At 38.1% G+C, this 14,211-nt stretch overlaps 1 protein-coding gene across 2 annotated transcripts in view; it reads left to right on the top strand.

The window, feature by feature from the left end:
- The window catches only part of luzp2 (leucine zipper protein 2), a 160,732-nt gene that overhangs the window by 139,479 nt on the left and 7,042 nt on the right, over positions 1 to 14,211 (top strand). For both annotated transcript variants that reach the window (XM_085411989.1, XM_085411980.1), the window contains 4 exons: positions 525 to 599; positions 1,152 to 1,319; positions 10,239 to 10,343; positions 13,394 to 13,468. In XM_085411989.1, coding sequence (XP_085268115.1) covers positions 525 to 599; positions 1,152 to 1,319; positions 10,239 to 10,343; positions 13,394 to 13,468 — 423 coding nt within the window. The remainder of the gene's footprint in view (positions 1 to 524; positions 600 to 1,151; positions 1,320 to 10,238; positions 10,344 to 13,393; positions 13,469 to 14,211) is intronic.

Genomic DNA, 14,211 nt, shown 5'->3' with positions numbered 1-14,211 from the left:
AATTCACTCAATCTCATGGCTCAGTTTTTCACTCTGACATACATAATGAGTTGTGAAACTTTATATAGTTATATCCCATTAATTCAGTGAGGCACAGGTGGACTCAGATCAAGCATCCCGTGGATCATTGTTAGGAAAGTGTGCAAAACAGTCCAAAAACAATAATCTTTGCTTTGTCATTGTGGAGTTTTGGTTTGTAGGTTAATATGGAAAACATTAAGTATATACATTCCAAGGTCAATTTAGGATAAAATAAAATGTAAAACTTAAATTGAATGCAAATTGATTGAATTAGATGTGTGTGCATGTATCTGTGTGTGTGTGTCAGGTTTTATAACACATATTTTAAAAAGTAAGAACAAAAGTGATGATCTGCAAAATAACAAAGAGGAGCTTCAATCCCTTGTGCTATAGATTTTTGCTATCGATATTGCTGAAGATATGGGGTGGAGCTGGAGAAATGCTTTACTTGCACAGTACAAAGAGAGAGGTTCAGCTGATTCAAAACTCGTGTGTTTCTGCAGGGGCAGCAGCTAATGGACTTGGAACACAAGTTAACTGTGGCCAAGGAAGAACTGGAGAAGACTGCGCTGGATAAGGTGAATAACACAGGGGATGGGGTGTCGCCGATGAGCGATGATGAGCGAATGAATAAATAATGTGAAGTAATATTAGTCTGCATAAAGACCTTTTTTAAAGAGTGGATATCTAATGATGAAAGTAAGTGCAGAAGTTTAATAGCATGGTTGTCATAGCAATTTTCCCATCACAGTGTTGAGCTTCAACACATTGAACACATGCACCAGATTTATTTTGTGGGGGCATTATTATTATTATGGATGTGCTAAGTTGAATGAGTGAAAATTGCACGGGGAGAAAAGAGCTGATAAAGGTGATATTAACATCAGTTAAGCCTGTCTATTAGTATTGATAAAAAGCAAATTATTTTTAAATACACATTACTTCATATTGCTCTATTGACTTCTTAATCTTTACGTCTTGCCTAACGATGCCTTCTAGCTTTTCTGAAATCACTTTAAAGGATGTGAGCAAAATGGCTCTAATGCTTAAGTAAATTTCTCATGTGGATGCAAGGCAGTGTGAGTGATTCAGAAACCGTCTTGTTTGTGTGTAATCTTGTTTGGGGACAGGAGTCTCAGATGAAGGCGTTGAAGGACACAGTTCACATCTGCTTCTCAGCCGTCCTGCACAACCAGCCCAGCAGCAGTCACAGATTTCCCACCTCCCCCACCCACTTGTTCAGATACTCATCGCTCATCAACAGCTCTAGAGTCACCTTTCAACAGCCACATGCCAAGGTAATTCAGAATTCATTGCAGAGCTCCTTTATTTTATTTAATGTTTTTCAAAAAGATGAACTAGATATTGTAAAATACAACTTAAGAAATAAACATCTAAAAATTAAAACAATACTACAGCATTGAGTTGTCCAGCTAAGTTAATACCATCTATTAAAGTTGCAGATGGGCTATACTGATAATGTTTGCTGCCTAACTCCAACATTAACCTTGTGTTTTATTATTAGCCATAGTCACTAGCTGCTACTTTAATGATAACTTAACAGATGGCTAATAGTATTTAAATGGCTAACGTCAATGTGTGCACTGGTCAAGATTTATTATAACTGTTTAATACTTAAGTGATGCAAATCTTCTCAAAATTCTTCATTAACACCGGGATGTCAGTCGTTAAGATGCTTTGCCAGATTTGTTGTGCTACTCTTCATTTGTTCAGCTGATAGTGAGGGGAGGGGCGGTGTGCAGGCACCTGCAGTGTGTCATGTAGAAGAGGTGAAGATTGCACCGTTGCTGTCATACTGTTACAAATTAGTATCCTACCCTTTAACAATTTTTAATATCAATTGTGTGTGAGTATCAAATTTCTTGAAAATCCTACTCTGTACATATGCTAGTTCCAAGTTCAACAAGTTCCTTCACATTTGCAGATCTTTTCCCCTACTATTATCCATTACCATTATTATCATTATTACCATTATTATCCATCCTCATTGCTGGAATGATTAATAGTGCCAACTTTCAGTATCCTACTTTTAATTTTTACTAGTGCATGTTTACTTTTCTTGATTTTAAACTCCCTCAAAAAACATTAAAACAGTCAAGAACACTATTACACTAAGAAACACTAATACCTAATTATGGGAAGTCATATATAAGAAATCTATATGAAAAATTACTGCATTTAATTGCTTGCATTTTACATCGTCTGGTGAGGAAACTTGCACTTACAAAAACATTATTATTATTCTTTTCATATTTTCTTTTTTTTTTCCTGATTTTGATGCTAATCAACCCTGATCTTTGTCAGTTGTTCTTTTATGTTTTGATATGAATTCAGTCCTGACAGAAGTTATAAAATCAAACTGCTAGATCAACTATCTGTGCTACTCTGAGACTTTCAAAACAGATTTTAGTACAACATGGTCTTGAAAGTATATTTTAAGCTTCCACTTTTGCTATTATAATTCAACCAGAATCACAGTCTTCTAATGAGGTAATGGTGCTAGTAGTTTTTACACCTATAATCAAAAGAAATCAGAGCAACAACATTTGTAACATGGAGCCATGTTCTAATCATGGCTGATTGCATTGTTGGAACGATTTTGTCCCAAGGCAGCTTCATTCACAGTAGTCTTGAATGAATAATTCAGGCTGAATACAAAATGTAATTCTACGGCCCTTTCATGTTACCAGAAGCATGACCAATGGGCCTTTTTCACAGCTGACATTTTGACTTGCCATATCAGGAAAGTCGCAGGTGTAATTAATACCATTAACAATGGCTGTGCTCCATTTAAGTACATCACCAGACTGTGTCAGAGAGACAGTATGCAAAATAATAGTGCCCTGCAACATGCCAAGTAAAGGAAAGTGCAATTGTTGTTTGGGTTTGGGGTTTTTTCAGTCTTATTAGTTACATCAGTTGTTGCATGGGTTTCCTGTAGATATACACTGGGGGATATAATTATTTGATCCTCTGCAGAATTTGTAAGTTTGCTCACTTTCGAGGAATTGAACAGTCCCTATTCTTATGGTAGTTTTGTTTTAATAAAGAGAGAGAGATTATCAATCAGAAATCCAAGAAATAAAAACACTTCCCATAAAAGTTGCAAATTACAAATTTGCACTTCAGTGAGTAAAATAAGTATTTGATCCCCCACAACTCAGTCAGAATTCTGTCTCCCACAGATTGGCTATGTGCCCATCTGGCCTGCACAAGGCTAGAATGGGCTACCAGACCATCAGCAGAAGCTTGATAATAAGAGGACAACTGCTGGTGTGATTATTTAGAAATGGAATAAATTTAAAATGCCCTTTGTCTGAACGTCTCTGCAAGATCTTGCCTCATGGGGTGAAGATGATCGTGAGGAAGGTAGTGGGTCAGCTCAAAACTACATGCGAGGAGCTTGTTAACGATCTGAAGGCAGATAGTCCCTCACTACGCCATGATGGATTGAAATCTTGCAGTGCCAGCAAGGTCCCCTGTTCAAGAAGGCAAGTCGGAAGTTTGCCAGTGAACATCTAAATGATTCAGAGAAGGCTTGGGAGAAAGTGCTGTGGTCAAATGAAACCACAGTCAAGCTCTTTTGTATCCCACTGTGTTTGGAGGAGCAAAAAAAGACGCACGTTTAGGTTATGGAGTGGCCTAGTCAGTCACCAGACTGCCATCGTATAGAAAAACAGGGGATCAAATCAGTATTTTCCCCACTGTGATATGTTGATTTACAGTACAGTCCATGTAGTGTATCTGTATGTAATGAAAATGGCTTAGACTTTGTCTTACAGTATGCAATCAGTTTGATTGTCAGTCCGAACACAAATATTACCGTTTCTTCAGAAAAGTAGGATAAAAATGAGATAAGTTTGCTTTGCAGAGCCAAAAGTAAAGTGGAAAGAAAGTTGGATTTGGGATATGCTTCTGTAATGGTGCAGTATAATTTTCCCTCTGACTTTCCAGATAAGATAAAGCCGGCTGCAGTTTTTTGCCTCTTCCCTTTGTGTAAACACTTTCAAATTGAAATTCATTTCACACAGGAACTTAGTGACATCATGGAATATAACTCTGTGCCAAAATATTCACCTCACCGCACATCAGAGCACGCATAATGCACTGTCTGCAACATGAATTTAAGAGTTAGGCGATTATTACCTTCTTTTCAAGTGGCTATTTGTCAATCTGATGCCCCGAGTATCACTCTCCAGAGAGAAATAGCACAGGAAATAATTACTACCAAATATAACAGTTGGGCAAACACACTTCCAGAGGTTGTTCAGAATAATAACATGTCTAAATCAAGCGGCAGTCTAAATAGTTATGTCAGTCTTTGTATTCTGTTCTATAGATTTTGAAGAGAAACACTACTATTTTAGGGCTTTACGGGAGTTTTTTGGATGTTGGACTTGTTCTATATGAAAATTATTAACTCAATGTGACACAGTCTTTGTTTGGAGCCTCTTAAAGTCAGGGTCACAGCAGACTCAACTAAGGGCTCAGGATTTAATCCTTTTTAGGAGTAAAACAAGGTGACTTCCAAGAGGATTCATTCTACAAGTAAGATTATGCTTTCGGTGAGGATATTGTGTCTTGTTTTCCTACTGAACCACATTTTAAGACTAATGACAAGTGTCAAAGTGCAGTTGTATTTTGTTCTTTAAACATTCCTACAAGTATTTTTGTGGCTCTGTGCACAAGAAAAAACCCCCAAAAGATATATAAATCACATACAGCTGAATATACAGATCGCTTTTATTTCTTGAAAATATACTTTTTTATTACCCATAGCTGTTTTACCCCCTATCAAGCAGTCATGTCAACTTCAATCAGAGATTGTGCTAGTTCTGATTTCTGAAAAGCAGTCGCTGCAGTCACTTTGAAATCATCAAGTCGGCCACAGCGCTGCTGTGTCTTATCTGCCATGATACTGGTGAGCAATTCTGGCTTTAAGAGGCTTTTCTCTCCTCAAAGCAGTCACAATTTACTCTGTGTCTCTATCGTGGGTGCCTAAGAGATTTGACATGCCACTTAGAGGATTTTTTTTTAATCATGCTTGAGTAATACCATCCACGCCAGTGCCATTGCAGTACCTTTGCTGTGGCATCATATAAAACAAGATTCTATAATTGACACTTCCTGTTTACACCCTCCTTGGTCAAAACAAAAGGATCTCATCTGACTATGCATTCGCCCATATCTGCCTTTCAAACATACAGCCCAGTACATTCAAGTACAGGAGCAAAATCAGCATCATACAAAAGAAAAGACAAGTACAGGAATTTCAAGAAAGGTGTGGGTTGATTTTTTTATGCTAATGAAGTTTTTACTTCCCCCTTCATTAGCATAGAAATAGCAGCACTTCACTTGTGAGCAGTTGCTGGCTTCATTATCTCCTGTTGCTGTTGTACACTTGACGGGCTGTCTGATAAATCTCAGCGTGCCCTCACAGTGAAAATTACTGGGGTGCTCCATCTGTCCACCCCGCCTGTATATGTAGAGGTGGGTCAGATCCCATTTAATTCAATGCCAAATTTAACTCATATTACGCAATAAGAAAAAAAACACATACAGTAGCACTTACAGGGCATAAAAGAGCCAAATGTTCCACAGCTGAGGAGACAAATGTCGAGAACTTAGCACTAAGAATAATTTAGCATTCCTCATTGTTGTATCTAACAGCATGAAATCACTTGGTTAGTGTAATTGTTATTTATTTTACCCTAGGTTCTTTTGTAGTTTTGAGGCATGTATAAGATTGTCTTATTGTAGCTTAGAAGTGCAATACATAAAATAACTTATTCTAGAAGGGATCCCTGCTGTTTTGCAGCTGTTTCAAGTCTTTCATTTCCTCAACTTTTAATCTTTTAATCCATGTAAAGCAGAAACATGTGTCACTCCAAGAGACAATCTGTTATTAAACAACCAACCAAATTTGAATGTTTGGGCGATTGTGGCTCAAGAGTTGGGAGTTCGCCTTGTAATCGGAAGGTTGCCGGTTCGAGCCCTGGCTTGGTCGTTGTGTCCTTGGGCAAGACACTTCACCCGTTGCCTACTGGTGGTGGTCAGAGGGCCTGGTGGCGCCAGTGTCCGACTCGAACAAAACTTTGTAAAACTTCCTGGGGATGGTCACATTTACATGCTGGTGCTCATTACCAATGAGGTTCTTTGCAATATCAATCCAGCTCTGCTCTAAATAAGAAGAATACATTAAAATAAAATAATAAAAACATTAAAAAGACCTGCTACACTATCAAGGTATAGGCATTAGTTACTATAGGCATATCCTACAGGAAACCAAGTGCTAATGCACTTGAGTATTTAAACAGGTTTCTGTTATGGGACGGGTCATTCTAGGGATGCCTGGCAATTGTGTGATTCTGACCCACTCAGAAAGAAAACAAGTCTAATGAAAAGCAACTTAATTGTGTCAGGGCCAACTCATTAGTATGATAAGTTTAAAAACAGTTCCTTACAGCAGAGTACACTGACAGCATAATGGTGTACTGTTGATTAATTTAGGAATGTCTACAAAATAGATCTGTCCTAAATACCTTAAATAGTGTATCTTTGGGCGACCGTGGCTCAGGGGGTTGGGAATCGCATCTGTAACCGGAAGGTCGCCGGTTCGATCCCTGGGCTCTCTGTCCTGGTCGTTGTGTCCTTGGGCAAGACACTTTACCCTACTTGCCTACTGGTGTTGGCCAGAGGGGCCGATGGCGCGATATGGCAGCCTCGCTTCTGTCAGTCTGCCCCAGGACAGCTGTGGCTACAACCGTAGCTTGCTCCACCAGTGTATGAATGTGAGAGTGAATGAATAGTGGTATTGTAAAGCGCTTTGGGTGCCTTGAAAAGCGCTATATAAATCCAATCTATTATTATTATTGTTAATTAAAGAAATGTGAATAGTTCTGAAAAATACACTATAGAGTATGCTGAATGCTATGGATGACCAAGGACAGTATAACTTTGCATTATGTGAAAAATTACAAAAAATAGCAACAAAGAGATCACATATATTCAAATGCTTGAATTTCATCAGCACATTTATACTAAAATCTGCTTTGTGTTGTGAAACCTAAAGTGCTTAAGTGCAGGGATGTTTGTTCAAGCACTCTGTGACACCACTTTGAGTGTCACGCTCATAGTTTGAGTTACCGTAATGGGCCTTAAGCTCTGTTAGACACCACAGATAAGACTCTCTCAGACCCTGCCTGACACACACACACACACACACACACACACACACACACACACACACAAAGCTCTTCTTGCTGGTGAAAGATTCATTAGTGTGAGGATGCAAAGATCAGCAGGATTGAAGTGGAAGTTGCTTCATATTTAACAGTCTTGGGGAGAGAGCCAAGTCTTGTGGTCTGATAGTATGCAATTTTCATCAAAGTAATGGGAGATGATGTCTTAGATGCTCAGAGTACTGGGCTGGAGGAAAATCAGGCATTTCATTGCCCTGCTTTAAGCGCTTACTATTTACTTTTATGATTGTTTCCTTGTCTATAAAAATTATACAGGATATCCATCTCTCCCAGGCAAAGACTAGACAGTAGCGAGCTGACAATCCAAAAACCGCGATAGAATCAAATTTGTGTTCTACAAAAGGAAAAAAAAGACCCAAACAATGTTGCCAAAAACCCACTTAGGTAAGTTAATCTCAATAATAGTTGCAAATAATCACAACTCAGCATATTTGTTTGTGTTCTTTAACAGTCACTGTTCAGCTTTCTTTTCACCTTTTGCTTAATTTCACTCCATGTTTGGTTAAAGGCAGGCTCACAGTGAGCACCACTGAAACCTTTATCACAACAAGCTTTATTAATAATTCAATAATTATATTTCTATGTATATCCAGATGCCTTCAGAATGATATAACTCATGTATGTCCGTGGCGTTATAACAGAATACGTTACAAAATTAATCAATTCAAATTGGTAATAAGAAATAATTTGTTAATTAGTATCTATTTGTTGTAGAACTGTTTGCTAGCATCAAATTAACATGCTATGAAAGTTTAACAACTTATCAAATAATATGATATGTAGTATTGTAATATTATAAATGGTGGTTATTATGAAGTGTTACTTGGAAAACTGCTGCTTTTAAGCACTAAGGCTCTGCTGAAAAGTCAGGGGCCTTATGGAGAGACAAACAGATGGTAAGAATGGAAAGTGTGGCTGGTTCTGACAGATGCTGTCAAAAGTTGGGGAATTGTGTATGAAATGTTCACCCAAATGTGGTCACTTCCACAAGTAATGTCAGTTCTCCTGAACCTGCCTAAAAAGATGTTGCTTCAGCTGACACAATAAGAATGGCGTTTGACATTGACAGGTTAAGATTGCTTATGTTCATCTTGCAACTGTCTTGCTTTACGCTCTCAAGAGACCACGTTTGACCCAGTTAAAGTGTACTTGTCTTGTGCAGAAGACTAGCTGCAGAAGACAGTCAGACTTTGGGAGAAAGATCTGGTATAACAAGCCTAATTAATATTTCAACCCTTGGTCCTTACCAGACAAAATGGCATGATGAGTGAAAAGATGGTGTCTGTATCTACACGAGTGTAGATCCTAAGCTTTTATTCAAGGGGTGAAAGAAATTATTATAAAGTGATAAACTGGAATCATTGTTAAACACTGCCTGAAGTCTGGATCTCCTGAACATGACCAAAGAATGGATTTCCTCATTTGTGATGCTTTGCCCTGCCTTTAGTGCAGCCGTCTTCAGTTGCTGTTTGTTTTTTTCTCCACCAAATAAAATCAATGCAGCTGCTTCTGTGATCCATGGTCACTGGAATCCATGCAATTCATCCATGGTCATATCCTCATATAAGGATCCCAAATGCCACATTTCCTTCAATTCCAGAACTTTTATCTCCATAATTATTGAAGAAATAATGGAATCCTCTGCAACTGTCCATTAAGCTTTTGAGTGTCAAATTATATTTTGTCCCATGAAAAGTGGGGATGTACAGGGATGTATAGGGAGTACAGCCATTTGTGCTGTACTCTCAAATTACAGCTAAGAATCTACACTTGTGTTTTAACAAATTATCTATCTGTTTAGTTACTCCTTTAACCACAACCACTTCTTATAATTTTTTCTAAGTGCCTCTTACTTAAAGCAAGTATGTAAAATTTTTAAATGTTCACCAGATCAGTCATATTATCCAAAAACAGGCTATAAATCACATTTGAAATGACATCAGGAGTTTAGTGAGATAATGAGGAACATTAATATTTTTATAGTCTAGGTTTTTGCTTTTTCCTGAGAAGTCATTTCCCATAAGACCATACCATTATTTGTCAGTATTTGAATGAATTCCTCTGTTCAATAGCAAAATGATGACTGTCATGTAACTCTCCAGAAACCCGTATCAATTTTTATTTACTTTTATTTTACTTTTTTGCTTGTTTTTGTGTGTTTTTGCCTTTTGGATTCAAGCACTACTGATTTTAAAGTGCATCAACCTTGAAAAAGTCATGTTTTCTATGCAGACATCATTTCAGGTGGTAGCGATATGGATTGCTCTACTACCTCCAGAGAAAACCTTTTCATCTCTGACTGTCCGTCTTGTTTTCCTTCCTCTATCTCAGAATTGCTTTGGCTCTGTTTGCAGTGGGTCACTTCACTGAAACATCATTGTTGATCATGTGCAGGTCTCATAGTATTAAATCCCAAATCTACCTTCTGAACTGCAACTACTTCTCACTCTGAGGTGGTCTGTGTATTTCTGTACAGACATCAGTGGTATTCTTGTTTGAAGGTCCAACATCTGAGACCTCAGAAAGATTGGTAAAAGCTGTGTATTTATTTATTTATTTAGTGTCATAACATATTCTGATCCTAACAATACTATGCAAGTATGATGGTATCCAGTTACTGTACATATGAACACTTAAAAACTTAAATTACACAGTGCATCAGATTTATTATCTATTTTAATCTAAATAGAACTCTAACTTACAAAATGAACAACCATGCAATATTAAATATGACCTACGTTTTGGAAAAATGAGAAACTTTTGTTTGTTTTATCCTGTAATAAATTAAATTGAACATAAATACACAAATAAAATATATGTTTAAATATGAAATAAACATATATGTATTAGAACTACTAGGTTTTGAAGAATTTCAAGAACCTATTTGCTCATGTGTTTTTAACCCCAAGTTTATATTTCTGTTTTCCTCTGCAGGATATCTCCAAAGTTCAGAGAATTGTCACTGCCAGTAAATCACCCATGAACGTCAGTGTCATAAGGAGAGAGAATGGTGGAGCCAAAGAGTGCCAGATGGAAAAGGTGAGCCTTTAGAGTAATTAAAATACAGTGGCCTCTCTAATCTGACTTTCAATTGTTCACTAAATTCATACTCAAGTCCCTCATCAAAAGTCAAAGAACTCGCTTTTGCTCCAATTGTCCTTAGTGGGTTCATGAATTACAAAATCTTATAGAAGGTCTGCAACAAGTTTCAACTAAATGATGCATCTTTAGTTAGGAGTTTTGGTGTAGCTCAGCAGTAATTTGGTTTAATGAAATTAGACATTACTAAAGGAACACCATGTGCTGCATGAAGACTAATAACACAGTTTTACATTGCTTTGGAGATTGAAGGTGACCTATTATGTTTTTCTTTGTTATCGGTCCTACATGCTTAACTCACTTGACTCTTTATAGCTCCATCCCTTCAGTCTAGATTACCTTTTTTATCCAGTCCAAATGAGATCCCAATATCCTCGTAGATCTTAGTGACATGGATCAGTGAGTCGATCCATGTCACAGGGATGACTCACTGCTGATGTCATCCCTGTACAGGATGTAGCTGATGACTGATGATCACTCCACTTCTACTTTTAGCAATATGCTGGGTTAGGGGATTGAAGCCAATGCAGAACAGTAGTGTTAACAGTGCATCACTTTGGTGTATTCCACTCTTGATTATGACTTCTGTGATTGCCAGTGGTCTTCCACAGCCCCGCTGAGTTCCTGTTGAACATCAGTAGTGTACTACTAGTGTTGCCTTGTGCCAAGCAATATCGATGTGTGGCGTATTGAGTCATAGGCTTTCTAAGCTATGCTCATTTGTTGACTAAAATGACTTCTCGGTTTGGTTCCTGTGATGGTTTAGAAGAGCTTTCATGTTGTGGAGAATCAGGTAATTGTAAGTTAGATGGCCCTTGTACCTTTGTGGGGATCCTTCATGATCAATGCTGTTTTGCCCTGTACTAACCAGCCCAGATGGGTACATGCTGTTATCAGCCCACTTATTGCCTTTATCCCTCAGTCACGGAGGTTTAGCTATGAGCACAGACGTCTGATCCACCTTCAGTTCAAACCTTCAATTCATAACAGGGAGTTTGTTTTGAGAAAGTTTGGTTCAATGCGTGCAAGGGAGCTAAAACAACTTGTTTCAGGCAGTGGATGAACTGAGCTAGTGCGGCAAGGCCCAGTAAAAAATCAATAAGGATTATTTTTATCTGTGAATCGTGCAAATCTTCTTGAATAGAGTCCCATATAAATGTGCATTTGTAAATGAGCATAAGAAGTCCATTTTAATGAGTTGAATAAACTGGCAGTATTGATTTGGTGCTTTTCTTTTTGTTTGTCATTTTAAACTGGATATTCATACTGAACTATGGGTCAATCTGTAAGACATGTCTGTACATCGGTTTAAGTAAATTTAAGCAAAATAATGAATACAAAAATACCTTAAAGATTAATTGAGAAAGAAAATGTTTTTTGTTACATCCTTGAAACTCACTAACAAGGTAGTGCATTCATTTGACCTGTTATTGCATGGGAAAGTACTGTAGTTGCAGTGATCACAAAATTTGCACATTCACACTTCAAAGAGCTCTTCACTCAGAGCCTCATTGACACTTTGACAGCAGTTATTGAGGAAGGAGAGCGTGGAGCAGTCACTGACCTCTCCTGTTCAGATTTTTTTCATGAAGGACTTTGGTACCTCAGACAAGAGACTTGCTTCTCCAAGGTCCGGGCAACTGTGAGCAGTCAGCTATGAGGGAGGCTCCAAAAGACTGCTTCCAACAATGTCAAAATCAAGAGGCTCCGAAGAAGCAGAGGAAGTAAACAGAGCCTGTAAGGATTTTTGACAAGTGGCTATCAAGAACTATTACAGGCATAAGTTGATAGACTACAGGAGACAGGGGAATAGTGAGGAGTGCTGCCCTGGAAGGAAATTGCCCTGTGTGGAAACTGTGTCAAAGAGATTGTTCCTTAATGAAATTGTGCCAAAAACAATGTTCACTGGCGTCTCATAATTGATTATATAATTTTGGCAGGGGCGTGAAAAGGGAGAAACATGCTGATACAGATAAGAGGAGACATATTTGAAACAGAGACTCGTGTTTGCCCATGATCATTGCTGCTTTTCCCCCTTGTCCTTTTCTCTCTGTGGGCGGGGAGGAAATGAAGAAAGACAATTTGTATGAGCATGTGTAGCTTGCAGTGTGTCCCTGGTTTGAAAATGAAATGTGATGGCCTTGCTATACTTTAACAAATTACCTATGTTTTATAGACAGGATTGACATTCAGCTAATACAAAAAGTACTGCTGTCAGCGCTAATCTGGTTAAAATGACGTTAACTCCATAACTGCATTGATGCGGCAAATCTCCGTTAGCGAGTTAGCGTGGATCGTGCATGAGTGGGGCTGCAGGGCGTCATCGTGTTTACGAGCTAATCACGCTAACACGTTGACGCCATGCACCCCCATGCACGGGGAGCGCATTAATGCAGTTATGGCGTTAACGTCATTTTAACAAAATTAATGCTGGCAGCGCTAACAAAAACATCACAGTTGGTGTAAATAATTACTATTTTAGTACTTATTATAGATTACAACAATCATTCATTTTCAACAATCAGCAGCTTCAAATAACTGCTTTCTCTTTTTTAACAACCAAGCTCTTTATATTTTGAATAATAAAATGTTAATTGACTAATAAATAAATACTTTTAAACATTTAAAGTGCACATATAAGGCTACGTTTCTTTCATAATGAGAATAAGATAAGCAGCTTACTCTGCTTACTCTGTGGTTGTTGAAGTCAGTGATTCCTTGAAGCTTATTTGTAAAAATAAGAGGTTTATGAATTTGACTGATGTGAGTTTATTTATCTGTTTTCACTGAATACATAAAGCTGGGACACTGTACACTGCTACATCAGCTTATCACCCTATGTAATACAATATATCTGTCTGGCAAAGAGGTATATTTTTTTCATCATCATTTTAGTTACTGTAATGAAAAAATAAAGTTAGGCTGACTGGGTAAATAAAGTATTCCTCATCTCATCATCATCTCATATTGTCCTCATATTGTTCTCCTAGACTGGGAGTGACTGCTTCCAGAATCAGACGGAGGAATCAGCTCCAGAAAGCAGAAAGCTACCAGAGCAACAGCAGGTGTGTGTCACGGGATTTATATGAAAATATGAATTTATATGCTGACATATTTTTCATTAGTACAGTGAAGTTTTATGTTAGTTTATTTTATTGGTTTATCCATTTAAAAGTTAATTCATTCAATTTCAGTCCTAATGCCATTTTCTTTATATCGAAGGCATACGTGTTTAAAATTTGGTCAAAGACCAGTCAAGTCTTTTGCAAAATAACACAATTCTTAATATTTTGCCCTTGTGCACCATCACAGTGGTGTAGAGCAGCGGTCCCCAACCTTTTTGTGCCACGGACCGGTTTATGCCCGACAATATTTTCACGGACCGGCCTTTAAGGTGTCGCGGATAAATACAACAAAATAAAACTACCGTAAATGTCGGGCTATAAGCCGCTACTTTTTGCACAAGCTTTGAACCCTGCGGCTTTTAGTCAGGTGCGGCTTTTCTATGGATTGTCCGTGATTTTTGTCATATCGTAAGACGATTTGTTTTGTGTGTTCCGCTGTTGTACGGCACTACGTTGCCTGGCGGAAGGATCGGGGTTCAAGAGTGGTATGTTAGTCACATGTCCGTCCGCCAGGCAACGTAGTGCCGTACGAAGTAGCGCGAAAAACAAACTTCAAAGTAGCGCTACGCATTCAGCGGGAGGCGTGGATGATGAGCGGCGATAAACTTGCAAGTTATGCCCAAAAAGCAAGTTATGCCCAACTCCACCGGTGGATTCTGACAGCGTGGAAAAGTGTGAAAACA

The sequence above is a fragment of the Rhamphochromis longiceps genome, linkage group LG1 (genome assembly GCF_057381845.1).
Source record: "Rhamphochromis longiceps isolate RC_006_pf linkage group LG1, R_longiceps_female_GT1.1, whole genome shotgun sequence".
Classification (NCBI taxonomy): domain Eukaryota; kingdom Metazoa; phylum Chordata; class Actinopteri; order Cichliformes; family Cichlidae; genus Rhamphochromis; species Rhamphochromis longiceps.
The sequence above is the reverse complement of the archived record's forward strand: the minus strand, read 5'-3'. Positions and strand labels throughout refer to the sequence as shown.